This window comes from Rhinolophus hipposideros, assembly GCF_964194185.1.
Source record: "Rhinolophus hipposideros genome assembly, chromosome: 3".
Taxonomy (NCBI): domain Eukaryota; kingdom Metazoa; phylum Chordata; class Mammalia; order Chiroptera; family Rhinolophidae; genus Rhinolophus; species Rhinolophus hipposideros.
In genome coordinates, this window is record NC_138049.1 from 32,522,756 (window position 1) to 32,545,281 (window position 22,526).

The window sequence follows — 22,526 nt, forward strand, 5'->3', positions numbered from 1 at the left end:
TTTGGGGTTCAAGGAAGCCTGTGGCAACAATCTCAAAAGTTTGGGTATACTAAACTTTATAAAATGAATAAAGTAAGAAGTGTTCTTTTAGCCTGTCTCTCTCTCTTTTTTTTTAATGAAGAATCTTTATAATTTTTACTCACCTTCAGCCTATAGACAACAATTGATTTTTTAAAAAGTTTTTCTTCTTTATGTTCAAGAACATAAAATAATACTTTTTCATTCTATATCTTCAAGAACTCTGTACATAGCATGCAAATAATAATGATGCAAATTATAGTTATAGTTTTCAGATACTACATAAAGAGTTAATAATATAAAAGTAATAATATAGATAATGTTTTAGAAAAGGAAATTTTATCTTCTAAATCTTCAAATTATTTATTTTCTGAAGCATGCATAGAAGAAAGAATACTGACAGCAGGATGCCTAGAGATATTGCAGATCATGAAAATGCTATAAAACATTAAGTATTAGGAAATCAAAAATATATAAACCATTTAAAATTCTGTTAATATGTTCATATTCACTATTTTAATGCAAGACCATTTATACGGCTACTGTGTGGGGTAGTACATGGAGAGCAGATAATTTCAGGACAATATTTTAAGTGTCTCCATAGTGTTCCCATAGTCTCAAAAAAATGCTTCTGGGACAGTGGGTTCTTGGGAAGAATATAGACAGATTCATTAGTTCCCAGTGACACAACAGGTAAAGAGTGTATTGGTAAGTACCTTACCAGCATACCTAGGGCTCCTGAGTGGCTCCTCTGATTATGACCCATCTTGAGCCACTCCTTTTCTATCCAGGTGCTAATGCAGTAATAGTAGAGAAAGAAATAATTAAAATAATGCATGCTGGAATCCATTTCCATATATTAATCTTAAGTATCTGTATCCCATGATTTTGCAATGTGACTGTATCCCACATGATAAAATTTTGTTTAAAGAATGTACGTCTTAGGATTTATGCAGGAAGTGTCTTGTCTGAAGTACCAAAACTTTCTTCTAAGGTAATTTTACATATATTATCTGGATCTCAGGAACATGATTTAAAATAATATAATAATCCTTCTGGAAAAAATACACAGACATATAAATTTACACACATGCACATATATTCATGTATATTATATGTGATAAAATTATTTAAAAAAATGAGGGGATGATTAACACCACAATCAAGAGAATGGTTACCCTTAGATTTCAGTAAGAAGGATGTGATTTTGGTGAAGGTCAGAGGGCTCCAAGGTACTGATTAATGTTCATTTTTTAATCTGAGCAGCTGGTTTGTGGATGCCAGTTTTATATATGATCTATTTTATTTTAACATTTGTAAAAGGAAAGTCAAACATAAATGTTATATCATGATCATCTGAGGTTCTTTTTGTGTTTTGTTTTTTAATAAAATCTATTTGTGGTAACTGGAAAGATTCCAATACTACCTCATGGCAAAATTTTGATGCACAAAATGTCACAGTCTTTTTTTTTTTTTTTTTATTCCAGTCCGGAAGGATATAGTCCGCATCCTCCCCAGTTTAGATGTTGAAGTCAAAGACATTACTGATAGTTATGATACTAACTGGTTTCTTCAGCTGTTATCTACACAAGATCTTTCTGAAATGACCAGTAAAGAGTTCCCCATAGTGGCTGAAGTCATAGAAGTGCCTCAAGGAAACCAGCTACCCAGAAGCATTTTACAGCCTGGGAAAACCATTGTGATTCACAAAAAGTACCAGGCATCGAGGATCTTAGCTTCAGAAATTAGAAGCAATTTTCCTAAAAGACACTTTTTAATCCCCACTAGCTATAAAGGCAAATTCAAGCGGCGACCTCGGGAGTTTCCAACAGCTTATGACCTAGAGATAGCGAAGAGTGAAAAGGAACCCCTCCACGTTGTGGCCACCAAAGCCTTTCATCCCACTCATGATGAGTTGTCATCCGTGTCTGTTGGGGACCAGTTTCTAGTGCATCACTCACAGACGACTGAAGTCCTCTCTGAGGGAATCAAAAAAGTGGTTAATGTTCTGGCCTGTGAAAAAATCCTCAAAAAATCCTCTGAGGCAGTACTGCTCCCTTTGTACATGGAAGGAAGCTTTGTCGAGGTGATTCATGATAAGAAACAGTACCATATTTCTGAGCTTTTTGCACAGTTCCACTTGCCATTCAATGTGAAGGTATCTGTGAGAGATCTTTCCATTGAAGAAGACATTTTGGCTGCTACACCAGCACTGCAATTGGAAGAAGCTATCACAGATTCTTATCTACTCATAAGTGACTTTGCCAACCCCAGGGAGTGCTGGGAAATTCCTGTTGGCCGCTTGAATATGACTGTTCAGTTAGTTAGTAATTTTTCTCCGGATACAGAATCATTTCTCGTCAGGACTTTGATCGAAGAGATCACTGAAGAACAATATTACATGATGCGGAGATATGAAAGTTCATTGTTGCACCCCCCACCTCGCCCTCCCAAACATCCCTCAGTGGGGGAAACAAAGTTAACTCTACTAAACTTAGCAGAAGAAAAGACAGTCGCTCTGCCTAAGTCTCCCAAGGTAAGGCTATGATTTCTGCGGTTTTTCCTCTTGACTGTTTTATTTGAGGTACTTTATTTCAAGTTTCTTCTGAGTTTGCTTTTTGCTTACTTTTCTTTCTTTCATGCCATGTTTGAAATAAGCCTTTCTGATGCACAACAGAGCATAAGCTGTCACAGCATTTTGTATTTTGATGCTTAACTAGTAGATGTAACAAGAAGTTTACATTGAATTAGAAATAGCAGGGATGACGTGTAAAGATGCTGACCCAAATTGCCATTTCAATGGGTTTGGGTAATGAGGAATGCTTTATAAGGTGCCTCAGAAGCAAATCTCTTTTATTTTTTCTAGGTAGAGTTGTTTTAATACTTCATCCGGGAAATAAGCATACGAAAAGCTCTCTTCTCCTGGGGAGTTACCAGTAGCATGCATCTATAACACATGTCTTCATTTTGTTTTAAGTGCAGAAAGATGTAAAAATATCTTGGCAGAACTGTGTGTGAGCATATGAGCATCTGCCCACATTCTGCCTATCTGAGAACTGTAAACTTTAACAGTTCTATTGAAAAACAAAATCAATAAAATCGCAGACAGTCTGAGATCATAACAGAATAAAGCTCCATAACCGCACTGAAGATTTTGGGAGAGGAGGTGTTGTAGCTTCCTTTTTACTTGAAGTTGTTACCTCTTGAAAACTGCGTGCTGAGTGCCTGGAAAGCACTCGCCCCTTACATGTGAAGCATAGGTCGTTTATCTGTCCGGCAGTGGTTCTACGGCATATGGAAGGAGTGCATTTTGGTCTGGCAGATGTTGTGCTAGTAGCTTAGGGAAACAAAGCTATTAGTAACACAAAGAGAGATGCTGTGTTTACTCTCTTTACTCAGGAATGATAGCTGCCTCAGGCTTCAAGTATGTGGGTACAGCACTACTTTTAATTCTACATTTCAAAGATTGCACTTGGTTGTATGCTGGGGAAATCCAGTAAGGATCTTCAAACCCATCTTCAGAAGATAAGATCAGCCAAAATTTTCTTTTCAGAAGAACAATTTTGAAGGAGTCATTTTGAATTGAACAACTGTTCCTGTATAATGTTGATTAACAGGTTTCTATTAATATGGAGGATATTTGGCTTCTCCTGTTTACTATATTTTTATTACTTAATTGAATGATATGAGAGAAAGAATGCTGTTTTGTTTTTTGTTTAGTGGTAGGCAGAATAATGTCCCATCCCCTCACTCCCCAACCCATCCCATGGTGTCCACACCTAAACCTTCAGAACCTGTAAATATGTTACATTGTATGGCAAAGAGACTTTACCTGTGTGCTTAAAATTAAGTGCCATAAAATAAACAGATTGTCTTGGATTATCCAGGTAGATCCAATTTAATCACAAGAGTCCTTAAAAGAAACTTTCCCTGTTGTAGTCAGTGTCAGAGAGATGTAACTATAGAAGAATCATCAGAGAAACTCAACATTGCAAACTTTGAAGTTGGAGGAAAGGAGCACTGAGCCAAGGAATGCAGATGGTATCTAAAAGCTAGAAAAGGCAGAGAAATCTTCCCTAGAGTCTCCAGAATGGAACTCAGCTGTGCCAACACCTTGATTTTAGCCAATGAGACTCATGTCAGATTTCTGACAACAGAACTCTAAGATAATAAATTTGTATTGTGTAAAGCACCATGTTTATATTACAGGAATAATAGAAAACTAATACAGGACATAAAATTAGGAGGGAGGAATAAGTAAAAACTTGGGATAGAAAAATCTATATTTAAGTTAGAACTCGTTTTGCTGCAAAGTGGCTTTTTTTTTCTCCTTTTTAATGAATTTGTTAGCTCAGGTACCTATGGAGAACCTAGGAATACAGCTAAATTCCAGGGACCATTGGAAACAGGATCTTGAACACAGCCAGAATGGGCCTTACTTTTCCTCACACATTGATTCTTTTTCACTGGCTAGTTTTATTCATATGAGGCAAACTACTGCTGATAGTTCCCGCATCTCATAGTTCATCATTAGGAAATAATATAATCATTTTAAAAAGAGAAGGACTTTGGAACGCATGATCATCTCCTGGTTCAATTAACTGCTTGGCTGCCCCAACGACAGTCAAGATTGGTGAGGAAGGGAATGAGGACTGGTTGTCTCAAAAAATAAATACTAGAACAGTATGTGAAGATCTGGAGATACGAAAGAATAGATGTATATTACAATCAGAAAGGAAGGGATCAAAAACCTTAAACTTCTAAAAAGGCATTAGAAAAAATATATAGGTTAAAAAAAATTTAAGTGCCTTTTTACAGAATGTCAGATGAACATGATCTAAGTGTTTTATTAAGAAAGAAACTCAGAAAGCAAGACTGCTATGTCTAGGCTACTCTTTTGGAAAAATCTCCAATCTTTCTCCTATGAATCTTCTTTACTGTCATACTACTGCCACACTCATAACACTTCTAACCAGATGTGTGGGGTTTTTCCCCCACTAAGCAGTTCCTTGACGCCAGCTGGGTGTCTGTCCTACAACTTAATTCTGACACTATTTATTTGGAGATAGTGTCAGATCCCACAGGCTGTGCACTTAGTCCCACCAGACTGCTCACACCCCACTTCAGATGCCTATTGCAAGTAGTAGAGTCCCCAGGGAACCCACAACTTCTGTCTGACTTGTCTACAAGTCAGAGGTTTCCATGACCGTCTCCTCAGGTTGGAGTAATTTGTTAGAGTGACTCACAGAACTCAGGAAAATGCTAAGTTCGCTTTACCATTTTATTAAAGGATATAGATGAACAGTCATATGAAGAGATACAGAAGGCGAGTTCTGGGAGTGTTCTAAGCTCAGGAGCTTCTGTCCCCAGGCCAGTGGGGATATGCCACTCTCCGGGTCTGGGGATGTTTTCGCCAACCTGGAAGCTCTCCCAAACCCCATATTTTGGGATATCTGTACAGGCTTCCTCAAATGGGCACGATCAATTATTAACTCAATTTCCAGGGCCTCTTACCATTCTGGAGAATTAGAGGAGGGTGTAGCTGAAAATTCCAAATATCTAATCATGCCTTGGTGTTTCTGGTGACCAAACCCCCTCCAGGAGCCATCTAGCGTCACTTCATTAGAACAAAAGACTCTCCTATCACCCAGGAAATTCCAAATGATTTAGGAGCCCGGTGTCAGGAACTGGGATTCAAGAAGGAATATTAGAAAAAAAGATGTTTCTAGTGCTCTTATTACTTAGGAATTAGAATACGGCTTTCAGTACCTCTGAACTGGGAACTGGGAGCTACTATTATCTCACAGCAATTAAAATAAAACTAATGCAGTCTTTTACTAAATTCATACATGTAGGATTCCAGATGAATTTAATAATTCCTAACTGCTTCTTCACTGGTCCAACCCCACATGGATTATAGTCACAATACCTAGTACTGAGTCTCACTTCTAAAGAATGATGATTAACTGAAGTTTGTTAAGACGTTCAGAGTTGTTTGTCAAGATGATAAAAGGTCCAGGAGCCATTTTCATCTAAGGACCTATTGAGGGAATTGAGTGACAGTCTAAACTTGAATGACTTGATACTAGATGATATTATTTTATACATTTAAAGAGCTACTCTGTAGCAAAGAGTACACTCTTATTTTTCATTGCGACATTGGTTGAGAGTCAAGGGAGGACAATTTTGCTGTCATATGTTGTAACAGATTTTTTGTCCTCAAAAAGTTTACAGCAGAAGCTAGAAAATCGTGGGTCAGTGATGTTGTCAGGAGATTCCTGCTTGGTTCAAAGTTTATCAATCAGCTGAGAAGGGTCGATGATTCTTTGCTTATGATTAGTTCCATCCAATCATAGTATGGTAGATGAAAAACTATATTTTCCCTGAAATTACTTTAAAATATCAGGGAATACTATAATTTATCTGTATTCCGACTTACTGACCTCCTCATTTTCAACAATTTTTCGTTCCTTAAAGATAGTTATCTGGTTAGTAGGTAATTTTTGGAATATAAAAAGAAGCTCTGTCAGTTTCTGTATAATCTACCCAAAAAGGCTTGCAACCAACTATTTCCTAATATCACAATGCCATCTTTCCATATATTTATTTTATGTTTCTTCTGATACCTACATTAAAGCTTTTCTATCTATGTATGCTTTTGAAGTGATTGGATAGAACAATTTTTTTTATATTCTACAGGCAGGAAGCTGTCATTGAAAACAAGCCTCTAAGATTTTGAACTCTATGTAGACTATTGCTTTAAATTCAGAGAATAATTTGTAAGGCTTATTCAGAGTTCAAATATTCAAACTCATTTGACTCATTAAAATACCTTATTACATATGCAGAGGAGAGTATCAGATGCTTTGTTTTATAAGTTAACTTTTGCCTTCATAGTAGGTCATTCACTTTACTAGATCATTTCTTGCACTGTGAAATAACAGGACAGATGTATGAGATGTCTAAGAGGAAGAAACTATATGTACTCAGTATTACTCAAATTCACCTGTGTTAGGTATCCATTGTCAGTTATGAAACCTACAAGTTCATCTAAGAAATTTAGAAATTAAAAATATATGAGGACAGGTTATAGGAACTAGAATAAATAGAAATAATTCATTTCCAAGGTAAGATTGTCAATTGTTCTATAGCTTTAGCAATACCTAAATAAGAGAAAATTGATTATAGTAGAAAGTTGAGAATTGTAATGTGGATATGAGCAGGGGCAGGTGAGAGGGGGAGATGAGTATCAACATAGATGACATCACTCACAGATGGCAGATCTCAAGGCCTATGAAGTTTTACATTGAAGGATTTTATTGTTGTTTTAAAAATATGATAATTAACTGTTTAGGAGAATAATATATGGGGGTCTAAACAAAGGGATGAGAATATGCCAAGTGAACCTTAAAATTCTTTTTAGGCTTATTTATGACAGTGTAGAAATAGGGTATTTAAGATTTGTGCATTTTGATTCTTAATCAAATGAAAACTATATTATAAGGTGATTAAGTCAATGAGGCTGGGCCTAAAATTGTATTCTAAATAGGAATGTTGTGGAGTAGACTCTCCTTCCGGAGGGTTAGTTTCTATGTCAAACGTAGTTTCAGATAGTTAGAAAGAACATATACTCACTGGAGTTTTTGCCTGTTGAGATATATATGGCTATGACTTCTGAGTGCCACACAGGAAATATATAACTTCTGTATTCTGATGAAAGAGCCTATAGAAAAACAAACCTTTGGCTGAAAGATGAGATATTCCACTCCTTCAGAGACTGCAACTAGGACCAGAAATCTTGCATTTCACTAACTCTGTTTTGGCTATTTAAATCCCAAGTGTCCACTTTGCTGCCAGAATTTCTAGATTTCTGTCGGACAAGAACACCCGTAGGAGACATGAAGGCCAAGAACAAGGGAAGCAGTAATGCAAGGTGCTGTGAATTGAGCAGAAAACAAACCCTGTACCAGAATTGGAGTGTGGGTTGGAAAAGGCAGAAGGAAACCAAAAGTTTCTGGTTGCTGCAGAGAGAGCCCTTCGACAGTTGCTGCTGGGTGCAAAAACTTACATCTGATCTGGTGTGACAGCGTGGCTGAAAAGTGTTAAAGTAACCCACACTCCTGAGCTGAATCTAGAGCTTTAGAGAATAGTCTTACATCCACTCGTTTGTCGTCTACAGGATTTAGAATATTTTCCACACGGAAACGGTGTGATTTGTTTTGTTGTTGTTAACCTGAAACAGTATAAAGATATTAGAGTGTTCGGATTTGTAACCCGCTCCACACGTCTGCAGACTGATATCTATCTACTCTTGGTGTATCCTCTTGGTATAGCATAGAAGCTGTAAGTCCGTTTTTCCTGTGAGTGGGGAAATTTTTCATTTTAGCAGTTTTCAAAGGTCAAAGGCAAAGCTGGTAGAACTTGGGCATACTCTGAAAATTGGGGTCTTAAATCTGTTTAATAAGGAAAATAAAGGGAACTTATGATCTTTCTTTAAAATGTTGATGAAATTTTTAACTGTGAGATACAATTTTAGCATATTTTTAGCCGATATTTGAGCTGTTGTTAGGACAAGACACATATAGCATAATACATCATTATTTTGAGTTGCCTGAGGTTTCTAGTCTAGTAAATGACATGAGCCTGTAAACAGCTAACTAGAGTAAGAAGTGAAAATGATGGGAGGAGAGGGCAAAGGGTGAATATATGAATTGCTGAGTTGAAAATAAGCTAAACTCGAGTTCCAACTGAAACCTTGCAGGTAGAAATCTGTGCCCATTGGAAAGTGCAGAATATTTATAAGTTCTGTTTGTGCTTCTGGAAGTGGGAGAGTAACCATAATTTTTAAAGTTTTACTCTAGGTATGACATGCACTACGTTAATACTTCTAGCTATCTAACCAACGAATGGTTTAAATGAGTTTTAAATAAAAAGGAACTGGTGAAAGTAAGTATTAGAAAACATTGTCTTAGATTTTGAGGAAATTTTCACCAAAATGATCACATTATCAAACTACTAATAAAATACTCATTCTCTAGAAAGTTTATGTCCAACGAACAGTGTTTTTTTTCATTGTGGAATACCTGAAGTATATGTCTACTTGGAAATACATCAATGAACCAAAATTTTGGTCCTTTTTGATCTTTCAACCAACTGCGAATGTTCTCACTGGAGGAGTGAGGAAGGGCTGATGAAAAACAGTTAGTTAATACTGTTCCTCACCTCCCTCTCCCATCTGAGGAGTCAAGCACTAAAATACCACCAAATATATGATTATCATTTTTCTCAGCGTATTACTTTTTAGCTGTAAAAAAAAAGTGAATTAAAAATCATATTTTCCCAGTGTATTGATAAGATGATTGAATAAAATTTAGAGTAAATCCTTTCACTTTAGTATTCCAGCTTTTTCCAAAGCTAGAATAGTTTTCAGTTTCTTAAATGCCCATAACCTAGAAAACCCTGTTTAGAAATGACCGGTTTTAACAGAAGAATCAGCAGTTTGGACTGTCTAGTGCACATTATGTATAAAGTGAACACACTTGAATTGTCAACTTCCTATAATCCCTGTAGGAATTTTAGTGCCTAGAATCATTGAGCTGAATGTGTGCTCACTATATATTTAAGTTCTGTTCTTTGAGCTCACTACCTTCAGTTTTGTCTTTTAAATTTTAAAAAATCTGAAGGGTAGTTGGAGGAATCCTGAGGAGGTAAGTTCCAGCTGGCTTTGCAGTTCCAAAAACTGATTTATCTGAGTTTTCCATTACTATGTTTATCAGTTCTGAATTTAGTTTAGAATAAAAACCTTGCCTAGAAATAAATTGGTAAGGCGTAAGCTATGTTATTTGAGCAAATAAGTTTTACTACAAATTCCCAATTGCTTGCAAGTCAACCATTACTTTGAAATATTTTGGTAGCGATTTCATTGATGTCAGATATACGTAAATGAAAACATTCATGCTTTGCTTCCCAAACCAAATTTTCTGGGTAAATGTTAGGAAAGAAAATGAGTATAAGATGGCTATGAAAGAATGCATAAGGACAGTCTTCCAAAAATTAAGTATTTTTTTTCAAATTTTAAAAAAGTCTTACTCAAACTTGACTCCTCTCCATACTTTGCTCACATTTACAATTCAGCCATATTAAATTTACCATTTGAAGACTTTATTCTCTCCGGAGTTTCCAATCTTTCCAAACAGAATTTTACTTTTATATTTTTTTAAAAACCATTTATTAAAATTCTAAATAAAATTTTCTCATTAAATCTTTCAGTTTCCCCATTAGTGTTAATATTTAACACTATATAATAATTCCCCATTAGTGTTATTATTATTTCCAATTTATAGACAAGGAAACTGAGGCTCAAAGAATAATTGACCAAGGAAAGAAAGCTACCAGTTAGAGCTAGAATCTTAAACCAGCTTTACAAGTACTCCATGTTGTCTGCTCTAAGAAAATTTCGTTCACACCCCTCTACCTCCCAACCCTCAACTCTGAGTCTGAGTTTGATGTTCCTAAGTTGGGTTTCCATAACAGGCCTACAAACTGCTACCATAGCACTTACTATAAAGTGTTATAACAGCTCTTTTACTTAACAATCATACTAATTAGACTCTGTGTTTCTTCAGACCTAGGAATATGTATTTTTGTTTGCTTCCTTAGTGTTTCATTAAAGTTCGTGGTACAGAGCAATCAATCAATAAATGTTTGTGGGATGAAGGAAAGAAAAGGGGGAAAGAGAAAAAAGGAAGGGAGTAAGGAAGGAAATTTATTTGATTTTATTTGATTCATTGATTTTACTTTTCTCTAAGTAAATTCCTTTTCACTCCATGTATTTTTAAAAAATCTGCAAATGTCACATTTTCAGGTAAGTTTTCCAGACTACTTGTTCTCAATACTTCAATGCGGAAGTATTATAATAATTTTTTGTGCAGTCAAACCTGTTAACCTTTCATATGTGCATACTTTTATTGCTTTTAAAGGTATCCCCATTCCAGTGATTGAGTGTATGCTCATCAATTCTATTCTAATTTTTTCAGAATTGTTTTCATATATATTTAATACATACATATATGCATGCATACATACATAGATATATATGTATGTATATATGCAAGTGTGTGAATATGTATATACATATATGTGTGTATATATATTTATATATATATATGTGTATATATATATATATATATATATATATATATATATATATATATATATATATATATACCGGAGGTGCCAAAAAATTGTATACACATAACTTGTATTTATCTTTTGTCATTGGTATATATTGAGTATTACAATTTTTTTTTATTATTATTAAATTTATTGGGGTGACAATTGTTAGCAAATTTACATAGATTTCAGGTGTACAATTCTGTATCACATCGTCTATAAATCCCATTGAATGTTCACCACCCAGAGTCAGTTCTCCTTCCATCACCACATATTTGACCCCCTTACCCTCATCACCCACCCCCCACCCCCTTACCCTCTGGTAACCACTAAATTATTGTCTGTGTCTATGAGTTTTTCTTTCTCATTTGTTTGTCTTGTTCTTCTGTAGTTTTTGGTTTATATACCACATATCAGTGAAATCATAGGGTTCTCTGCTTTTTCTGTCTGACTTATTTCACTTAGCATTATTCTCTCGAGATCCATCCATGTTGTCACAAATGCTCCTATATCATCTTTCCTTAACGCTGAATAGTATTCCATTGTGTATATGTACCACAACTTCTTTATCCATTCATCTATCGAAGGACATTTTGGTTGTTTCCATGTCTTGGCCACCGTAAACAAAGCTGCAATGAACATTGGAGTACACGTGTCTCTATAGAGAAATGCTTTTATATTTTTGGGGTAGATACCCAGGAGAGCGATTGCTGGGTCGTATGGTAATTCTATTTGTAATTTCTTGAGGAACCTCCATACTGCCTTCCATAGCGGCTGCACCAGTCTGCATTCCCACCAACAGTGTATGAGAGTTCCTTTTTCTCCACAGCCTCTCCAACACTTGTGACTATTTGTCTTGTTGATGAAAGCCATTCTGACTGGGGTGAGGTGATATCTCATTGTGGTTTTCATTTGCATTTCTCTGATGATTAGCGATGTTGAGCATTTTTTCATATGTCTATTTGCCATTTGTATATCCTCTTTGGAGAAATGTCTCTTCAGGTCCTCTGTCCATTTTTCAATTGGGTTGTTTGTTTTTTTGTTGTTGAGTTTCATGAGTTCCTTGTATATTTTGGATATTAGCCCCTTATCAGAGGAACTGTTTGCGAAAATCTTCTCCCATTCAGTTGGTTGCCTCATTATTTTGTCAATAGTTTCTTTTGCTGTGCAGAAGCTTTTCAGTTTCATATAATCCCATTCGTTTATTTTAGTTTTTACTTCCATTGCCTTTGGAGTCAAATTCATAAAATGCTCTTTGAACCCAAGGTCCATAAGTTTAGTACCTATGTTTTCTTCAATGCAGTTTATTGTGTCAGGTCTTATGCTTAAGTCTTTGATCCATTTTGAATTAATTTTGGTACATGGTGACAGATAGCAGTCCAGTTTCATTCTTTTGCACATAGCTATCCAATTCTGCCAGCACCATTTATTGAAGAGGCTGTCTCTCCTCCATTGTATGTTTTTAGCTTCTTTGTCAAAAATTATCTGTCTATATTTATGTGGTTTAATTTCTGGGTTCTCAATTCTGTTCCATTGGTCTATGTGTCTGTTTTTCCGCCAATACCAAGCTGTTTTGATTATTGTAGCCCTGTAGTACAAGGAAAAATCAGGGAGTGTGATACCTCCAGTATTGTTCTTTTTTTTTAATATTGCTTTGGCTATTCGGGGTCTTTTGTGGTTCCAAACAAATCTGATGATTTTTTGTTCTATTTCTTTAAAAAATGCCATTGGGATTTTAATGGGGATTACATTAAATCTGTATATGGCTTTGGGTAATATGGCCATTTTAACTATGTTGATTCTTCCAATCCATGAGCACGGAATGTCTTTCCATTTCTTTGTGTCTTCTTCAATTTCTTTCAAAAATGTCTTATAGTTTTCAGCATATAAATCCTTCACATCCTTGGTTAAGTTTATTCCTAGGTATTTTATTCTTTTTGCTGCAATTGCAAAAGGAATTGTTTTTTCTATCTCTTTTTCTGAGATTTCATTGTTGGTATATAGGAAAGCAATGGACTTTTGTAAGTTGATTTTGTAGCCAGCAACTTTACTGTATTCATTGATTGTTTCTAATAGCTTTTTGGTGGAGTCTTTAGGGTTTTCTATATATAGCATCATGTCATCTGCAAAGTGTGACAATTTAACTTCTTCATTCCCAATTTGGATGCCTTTTATTTCTTTCTCTTGCCTGATAGCTCTGGCGAGGACTTCCAACACTATGTTGAAAAGCAGAGGTGATAGGGGACAACCTTGTCGTGTTCCTGAACGTAGAGCAAAGGGCTTCAGCTTTTCACCATTAATTATGAGATTAGCTGAGGGTTTGTCGTATATGGCCTTTATTATGTTGAGGTATTTTCCTTCTATACCAATTTTAGTAAGTGTTTTAATCATAAATGGATGTTGTATCTTATCAAATGCTTTTTCTGCATCAATTGATAGAATCATATGATTTTTGTCCTTTATTTTGTTTATGTGATGTATCACATTGATGGATTTGCGAATGTTGAACCATCCTTGTGCCCCAGGGATGAACCCCACTTGGTCGTGATGAATAATCTTTTTAATGCATTGTTGTATTCGATTTGCTAGAATTTTATTTAGGATTTTAGCATCTGTATTCATCAGAGATATAGGTCTGTAGTTTTCTTTTTTTGTGTTGTCCTTACCAGGTTTTGGTATCAGGGTAATGTTGGCCTCATAAAATGAGTTAGGGAGTACTGACTCTTCTTCAATTTTTTGGAAGAGTTTGAGCAGGATTGGTATTAGATCCTCTTTGAAGGTTTGGTAGAATTCACTGGTGAAGCCATCTGGTCCAGGACTTTTGATTTTGGGAAGGTTTTTGATGACTGATTCAATTTCGTTACTGGTGATCGGCCTGTTAAGATTTTCCAGTTCTTCATGATTCAGCCTCGGAAGGCTATATGTTTCTAAGAACTTGTCCATTTCTTCTAAGTTATTAAATTTGGTGGCATATAGTCCTTCATAGTATTCTTGGATAATCCTTTGTATTTCTGTGGTGTCCGTGATAACTTCCCCTTTTTCATTTCTGATTTTGTTAATTAGTGTCTTCTCTCTTTTTATCTTAGTGAGTCTAGCCAAGGGTTTGTTAATTTTGTTAACCTTTTCAAAGAACCAGCTCTTTGTCACATTAATTTTTTCTATTGTCTTTTTGTTCTCTATTTCATTTAGTTCTGCTCTGATTTTTGTTATTTCCTTTCTTCTGCTGACCTTGGGTTTCGCTTGTTCTTCTTTTTCTAGTTTTTTAAGGTGTAACATGAGGTTATTTATTTGGGATTTTTCTTGTTTCTTGAGATAGGCCTGTAATGATATAAATTTCCCTCTTAAAACTGCTTTCGCGGCATCCCAAAAATTTTGGTAGGATGTATTTTCATTGTCATTTGTTTCTATGTATCTTTTGAGCTCTCCTCTAATTTCTTCTTTGACCCAGTCATTCTTTAAAAGTATGTTGTTTAATCTCCATGTATTTGTGTTTTCTCCTGCTTTCTTTTTGCAGTTGATATCCAATTTCAAAGCCTTGTGATCAGAGAATATGCTTGGTATGATTTCAATCTTCTTAAATTTGCTGAGGCTGATTTTGTGTCCCAATATATGGTCTATCCTTGAGAATGTTCCATGTACACTAGAAAAGAATGTATAGTCTGATGTTTTAGGATGAAGTGCTCTATATATGTCAATTATGTCCATTTCATCTAATGTGTCATTTAGGGCTGCGATTTCGTTATTTATCTTCTGTTTGGATGATCTATCCATAGCTGTCAATGATGTATTTAAGTCCCCTAGTATAATTGTGTTTTGGTCAATTTCTCCCTTTAGTTCTGTTAGTAGTTGCTTGGTATATTTCGGTGCTCCCTGATTGGGGGCATAAATATTGATGACTGTTATGTCTTCTTGTTGTATAGTCCCCTTTACCATTATGAAATGTCCATCTTTGTCTCTTGTTATCTTTTTCACCCTGAAGTCTGTTTCATCGGAAATCATTATGGCTACACCTGATTTTCTCTGGGTACCATTTGCTTGGAGTGTCAATTTCCACCCTTTCACTTTGAGTCTATGCTTGTCCTTGTAGCTGAGATGTGTCTCTTGTAGACAGCATATGGTTGGGTTTAGTTTTTTGATCCAATCTGCTACTCTGTGTCTCTTTATTGGTGAGTTCAGTCCATTTACATTTAGGGTGATTATTGATATGTGAGGATTTCCTGTCATTCTGTCTTTAGTTTTCTGGTAAGGCTGTGTCTCTATTGTTTCTTTGCCTTTTTGTTGTTGTCTGTTATTTCTGTGTGGTGGTATTCTATGATGTTTTCCTCTGTTTCTTCTTTTATTACAGTATATATTTCAGATTTGGATGTTTTATGAGTGGTTACCCTTGAGTTTATGTAAAAGAAAGTTTGATATTTAGAGTACTCCAGTTTCTTCAGTACGCTTACTTTCTCTATTCCCATATTCCAGTTCAGGCCTTTACGCTCCCCCTTTTTATGTTTCAGTTGCCACAAGTTGTCCCTGTTGATGGTGGTCTAATAGCCTCCTTTAGTATTTCTTGTAGTGCAGGTCGTGTATTAGAAAATTCCCTCAGCTTCTGGATGTCTGGAAAGGTCTTTATTCCTCCTTCATATCTAAAGGAGATCTTTGCTGGATATATTATTCTTGGCTCATGATTTCTCTCTTTCAATAGTTTGAATATTTGGTTCCATTCCCTCCTAGCTTGTAGAGTTTCTGCTGAAAAATCTGATGATAATCTAATGGGCTTTCCTTTGTAAGTTACCGTCTTTTTTTCCCTGGCTGCCTTGAGGATTCTTTCTTTGTCATTGATTTTAGACAGCTTCAATACCATGTGCCTTGGTGAAGGCCTGTTGGGATTGAGGTAATTAGGTGTTCTATTTGCTTCTTGGATTCGAGGATCCAGTTCTGTCCACAAGTTTGGGAAGTTCTCATCGACGATTTGTTTGAATATATTCTCTGTTCCCTTCCCTCTTTCTTCTCCTTCTGGTATGCCCATTATTCTTATATTGTTCTTTCTGATGGAGTCAGAAAGTTCTTGTAGAGTTCTTTCATTTCTTTTAAGTCTCAAGTCTCTTTCTTCTTCCCTCTGTGTAAATTCCAGGTTCCTATCTTCGATGTCACTGATTCTTTCCTCCATCTGGTCAACTCTACTACCTAAGCTGGATATTTTATTGTTAATTTATTCTATTGAGTTCTTAATCTCCAGAAATTCTATTTGGTTCTTTTTCAAGATTTCAATCTCTTTTGTAAAATGCTCATGGTGTTCTTTGATTGTGTTTCTGAGTTCATTAAACTGCCTTTCTGTGTTTTCTTGCATCTCTTTCAGTTTTTTCAGAATTGCAATCTTGAATTCTCTGTCATTTAAATCACAAATGTCCATATTTCTAAGTTCCTTTTCTGGAGACTTTTCACTTTCTTTCTGAGCTATCTTGTTGCCTTGGTTATTCATGGTAATCACTGATTTACTATTTCTCTTCCTAGACATCTACAGGAGTGGCTTCTGCAACAGGTTGATAGGTATGCGAAGAGCTTTTGAAGTTCCAAAGCTCTTTCTGCACCAGATTCAGAGCCCGTTTGTTTCAGCAGTCCTGTTTACTCCTGCAGGGATCCACCCAGATAGGTTGGGCCGGGGGCGGGGTGAGTTGTGAGAGGTGGCCCAGAGCAATGGTGGCGACCACCACCACAGCCAGTCCTGCTTCCACAGCTCCCTCCCCTTTGCCGGAACTAGTTGAGCTGTGAATCTGTGTCTGTGGTCCACAGTTCTCAGAGCAGCAAATATTGTGTCCTTTGATCCGACACTGCTACTTTATCCCTTTTAGCACCGGGCAGGTGGGGGCGGGGCGAGCTCTGGGAGGGTAGGGAGGGGGCGGCTAGTCTCCGTGCCTAAGGCTTCCGTTCTCTGCTCGGCAGTGAGGGCTTAAACCGCCGATTTCAGCCCTCTTCCCTCAGTCTTTGCTGCCGGGAACGTTGGGTTCAGCTGTTTTGTATGCTGCCCCCTCAGCCCTGTGGGCCGTAAGCGGAGCCCTAGCAGTCTGAGTCCTTCCGTCTCCCGCAGCTGCAGAAGATCCGGGAACAGCGGGCTCCGAGCACTGAGCTAGGTCTGTGTCCTGCGCCCGCGCGGCTCCGTCTCCGCACTTCTCCTCTCCCTCCTCCCCCGCTCGCGCGATTCACCCACCTGGAGGTGAATTCAGCAGTGGGCCTCTTCATCTTGCCTGTCTGCTGTGCAAGTAGTCCTTTGTGGAGTTATTGTTGTCTGATTCGTTGTAAATTCCAGGGGAGCGTTACAGAGGCTCACCTCACGCTGCCATTTTTTTTTTTCGAGTATTACAATTTTAATAAAGTTTTTTTTCTTTCTAAATATATGCATACATTTTTGAGGCACCTTCTGTGTGTTTTTATATATATTATAAAATATATATATAAAATATATTATATATAATATAATATAATATAATATAATATATATATAATTGTATATAATATATATACAATATGTATTATGCACTACTAAATCCATCTGAATTTTGTTATGAAGGTGGCTCCAAAATATCTCAGTACCATTTATAAAGTAATTCTTCCTAATATTCTCATGCTTTCTTTATCACATAATAAATTTCTTTATATATAACAGTCTGTTCCTGGGTTATTAATTCTTTTTCAGTGATCTTTTATTTTATTTTTGAACTAAAAGCACACTTTTAAAATAAGATTCAATATTATGTGTTTATATATAGATATACTTTTTAGGTGGTTTTAATAGTAAGGCATGCCATTTTGGAAATAGAAAAAAAAGAAAATGTAATTACCAGTAATCTTATCACATTTTGTTCTGTAAATATTATATTTCCATTATTCATTAACATATAGAATCAAGCACACATGCAATGAATGATTCTGTATTTGTACCTATGATAAAGTGATATATGTACATATGTACACATGTCTCGGTTAATAGATTGTTATATTTGATTCTTTGCCCTGGACTTATTCCAAAGGCCCCAAACCTGAAGACTAAACATAAGTGCATGAACCTCTACATTTTAAATTGAGTTACTAAGATTATCTTTGCAGGACTTGGAAGATGAAGGTTCTATAATCAGTGCCAATAGTATTAGCCAATCTTGCAACTTGGAAGACAGGAGCAAATGTTCCTTAGCTGCTTCAGCATTTCTCCTCACTTCAGGTTAAGAAAAAGAAAGGTTAAATAGTTAGCAAGGTGAGAAAAGATTTGTTTTGCAGAGAGTTAATCATAGCCTATGAATTCTTTTATCCCCAACACTATGGCTAAAGGAAGTTGGGTTTTTCTTCCTCACTTCAAGTTAAGTGATCAAATGAACCATTTGGGGAACTTGACTTTGGGCTATGAGTGTTGGAGGAAAATAGAAACTGGCATTTGACCCATATCTACAAAGTCTAAAGGTAAGAGGCTATGACTGGAGATTCTCCCCTCTTGGATAAGTGGTATTGAGAGTAAATTGCACTTCCATCAATGGTAGATCAAATGTGTGGGTTCTCTAGAGATAAGATGTAAACTTGAGACAGTGAAAGGACCTTGATCAATAAATGTTTTCCTAAAGTCTAAAAGCTGAGAGTGATAGTTGTTAAGGGGCTAGCCTTAGGCAAGTAAGCTACAGTGTGGTTCCCAATTCAGATGGTTTCTAAGTAACCTGCAAAAGCATCCCATGAATGAATGGGTTAGCTTTTAACATCTGCCACATCCCCATTACAGAAACATCAGCCACCCAAGACTATGCATTCTTTCTCCTTATTCACTTTTCTCTCTAGACACTATTTTGGAGAAGTAAAAATGAAAGGTTAGTGAGTAGGGGAAATAGATGTAGAGAGCTAATAATTAAGAAGTCAGCCATATTTTCTCTGTTATAAATTTAGAAGTTTCAAGAGGGCTTGAGCTACTACAGGGAAAAACCTTAAATTAGGGAAGGTCTCTGAGCTTTGGTTATGACACTAAATTGGCCTGGGGTTAAATATCTATAATGTGTGTATGTGCATATATGTTTGTATATGTTATACACTCATGTGTGCATATTTCTGTATATGAGTATGTATGTGTGGGTATGTTCAATGCAGTTATCTCCAGTCATCCTTTTGAATGTCAAGTTTTTTAATGTCTAAATAAAATCAAATAAGCCTTCAATTTCACATGATTTTGGGCGTTCCAGTGCCCTCCTCCTTTATTTCCAAAAATTTATGTGGGAACTTGTATTTTCTCCTTTGCTGTCTTGCTCTTCACTTCTTTTTCTGAATTTTTAAAAATTTTATACTTTTAACATACATAAAGCTATACATAATTAATGTATAACTTGATGGGTTTAGTGGTTAGTATACACCGGTGAAATCATCAACACAATCTGTGCCATAAACTTATCTATCACCCCCAAAACTTTCCTCCTGCCCTCTTCATTATTGCTTTTCACTTTTACTTTATGTTTATTTATCATCTCAATAGAGGTGTTCCAACTCCCTCAGATTGCTTTGGTCTTTAGTGCCCTAAACTATGAATTCAATTTGTTTTCTTTGATTTTTCAGGGAACCATTAGCAATGCACTTGTGGGTAAAAAAATAAATTGGCTGAAGGTCTGGTGAGAATATCTAAGAATAGGAAGTGAAACTTCTAAACCATAATGCCTAATGAATTAATCCTTGACCCTTAACCCTCCTCAAGTGTTTTTATCTCACAAAATCAATGCTTTTCCACCTAGGATCGGCTCATATTTATTGTTTTTTGTTTGCTTGTTTGATTTATTATTATTATTAATATTTAATGAATTCAAAATATTCATTTTCATAATTTATGCAATTTTAAGCTTAGAAATCCTGACCCTCCTTAACACCTACAGTTATTTTAAATCATTATTTTCTTATTTAACTCTGCAATCCATAAGGAATTTATATTGTAAGTTGTATGTGGGAAAAAAACCCTCTTAAAAAAATGGTTAATACATTTTCCCAGTTCCATATATTTACTAAATTATTTTTTACTCATCTGTTCAGGAGACAGTTTCTCAATTTTTTTTTTTTTTACTTGACTTCTTTGATTTACCTGGTTTATCTTATATCAGTAGTTCACAATGTAGTATTTTCTAAAATGTGTTAATGTTGATATGTATTTCCTCATTATCACTAATTATTTAGGTTCTCAGCTCCTTATTCTTTCAAGTGAACTTCCAAACAACTTCATCAACTTGTATAAAAACATCTGGTGTTGCTTTTCATTGAAATTACATTAGACTTAAATATTACTTTGGGAGAATATAAATTTTATGATACTTCATTTTTCCATCTTGGTAAATGGTTTGATATTCCATTTAGTTAAATCTTCTCATTAAAGTCATATGTATTTTTCTAACAATTTCTGTTGTATATCTGACATTTCTTCAAACTCTGACTTTTTTTTTTTCATATTAGTTTCCTTCCTTCAGAATTAGAAACACTCAGTGCTGCGATACTCTCTCTGGTATAGGATTTATGTATTTTCATCTGAGTAAAACCAAAAATCATGTTCTTTACCATAGTGATTATCAGCTTTTAGTCATCTCTTATTCAACAACTATTCCTTGGTTATTATATTTTAGGCACGGTCTTAAGTGCTGCACATACATCAGTAACAAAATACCTTGGTAAATGGTTTGACACTCCATTTAATATTACATTCTAGTGGAGTAAATGATATAGAAAATTAGATCATGATAACTGCTATGAAAAATGAATAGAGCAAGATAAGGAGAATTAAGAGTGTGAGGAAAGTAGAATAATTTTAAATAAGGTGGTCATGATATGCCTTACTGGGAAGACAGAACTTGTCCAAAGACTTGAATGAGTAAGATGAGGTATCCAGAGAGTGAGTGGAAGTGTTCTAGGCAGAAGAAAGAGATGATACAAGCCCTGAGGGAGAAGTGTGCCAAATATGCTCAAGAATCAGCTGGGAGGCCAGAATAGTTGAAATATAGTGAATGAAGGAGGCAAAGGGAAGTGAGATCAGAGAGGTAATGGAGGAGGCAGATTAGGTAGGTCTCCGTAGGTCATTGTAGTGATTTTCGCATAACTTTTCATGAGACATGAAGTGATTGGAAGAGTGAGTTGGAGAACAAAGGGCTCATTTTGACTTGTCTGCTGCTGTTAGTAGGGGAGCAAGGATGGAAGCAGGGTGACCAATTAGCGGACATTGCCATGCATTGTGGACCATGGGCTAGCAATGGAGGTAATAAAAAATGGTTAGTTCTAGACATATTTTGAGTGCAAACCCAAATGCTTTTCTTCTGCATTGCATTTTTCCTCCTACTTGAAATAAGAAATCTGCAATTTATAATTTCTCTATTGCTGACCTTTTAAATTTAGCTTATCCCTACCTGTGTTCTTTTGTTAATGGAATTTTTTTCCCTTGGGCTTTATATAGGTACAGTTCTCTTTTGAAAATGTTGATTTAGTCCTCGATTGCTATGGTGAAAAAAAAAATACTATCTGGAAATGAGGAAAATCAATTCTTGTCCTAGCTCTGTTACTAGTTTGTCATGTGATCTGGGGTAATCTTAGCATCCTTGACTATAAAATAAGGTTATAGTAAATGATCATTACTATTTCTTTGTGCCTAAATATTCTACCAATCTTTGATTCTGTATCTATACACTAGTCAGTAGAGTCAAAAGTAATTGAAAATCTTCATTTGAGTCCCTTGAAATATCAATAGGTTGCTTTGCTATAGCTGAAGAATTTTAAAGAGAAGAAATAGAAAGGATCCCAAAATGAGCTTATGGTATTTGGGGGAGATGGTGGTCTCCTTGGTAATATTGCCTGTAAGTTTCTCCTCTGTCTTTGGTACCCACACGGGCATTCTTGTCTGTAGTGCTTGATTTAAAGGGGCCAGTTTTTCTTCTTAATCCTGAATTTAGTAGGAAATTGGTTCCTGTTTTCTCTTTTTTACTTCTCTTGGAGGATTTTCCCAGGCACTGCCTCTTTTCAGAATCACCCTCCCTTATTTCAGACCTGCAATTCCAAAACACGCTTTGTTGTGGTTGAGTTACTCTATTAAATACACACATGGCAGTCTCCCCATCCACCTTTTTACCTGTTTCTTTTAAAGTTTCCCTGTATTTGTCATCCTTCTTGAGATTCCTTTCCAGGGCGGCCAAGTCCATCCCCATGTTGCCTCCACTTTGTGTGTAAATTGTCCCTGTTCTTTCCTACATCACACAACACATCTGATTCTGTGCAACAGTGCAGCCTATTCCTTCCTGAAGCTAACTCAATTTGTTTTCAAACAAATATAACAATATTGTTTTCCCCATCTCAAGGGTGTCATA

General features: G+C 35.9%; 1 protein-coding gene across 1 annotated transcript in view; it reads left to right on the top strand.

The window, feature by feature from the left end:
• The window catches only part of THEMIS (thymocyte selection associated), a gene marked incomplete at both ends in the record, with an annotated part of 167,586 nt that overhangs the window by 91,380 nt on the left and 53,680 nt on the right, over positions 1–22,526 (top strand). The window contains one exon of the mRNA XM_081044383.1: positions 1,506–2,554. Within this exon, the coding sequence (XP_080900509.1) occupies positions 1,506–2,554 (1,049 nt within the window). The remainder of the gene's footprint in view (positions 1–1,505; positions 2,555–22,526) is intronic.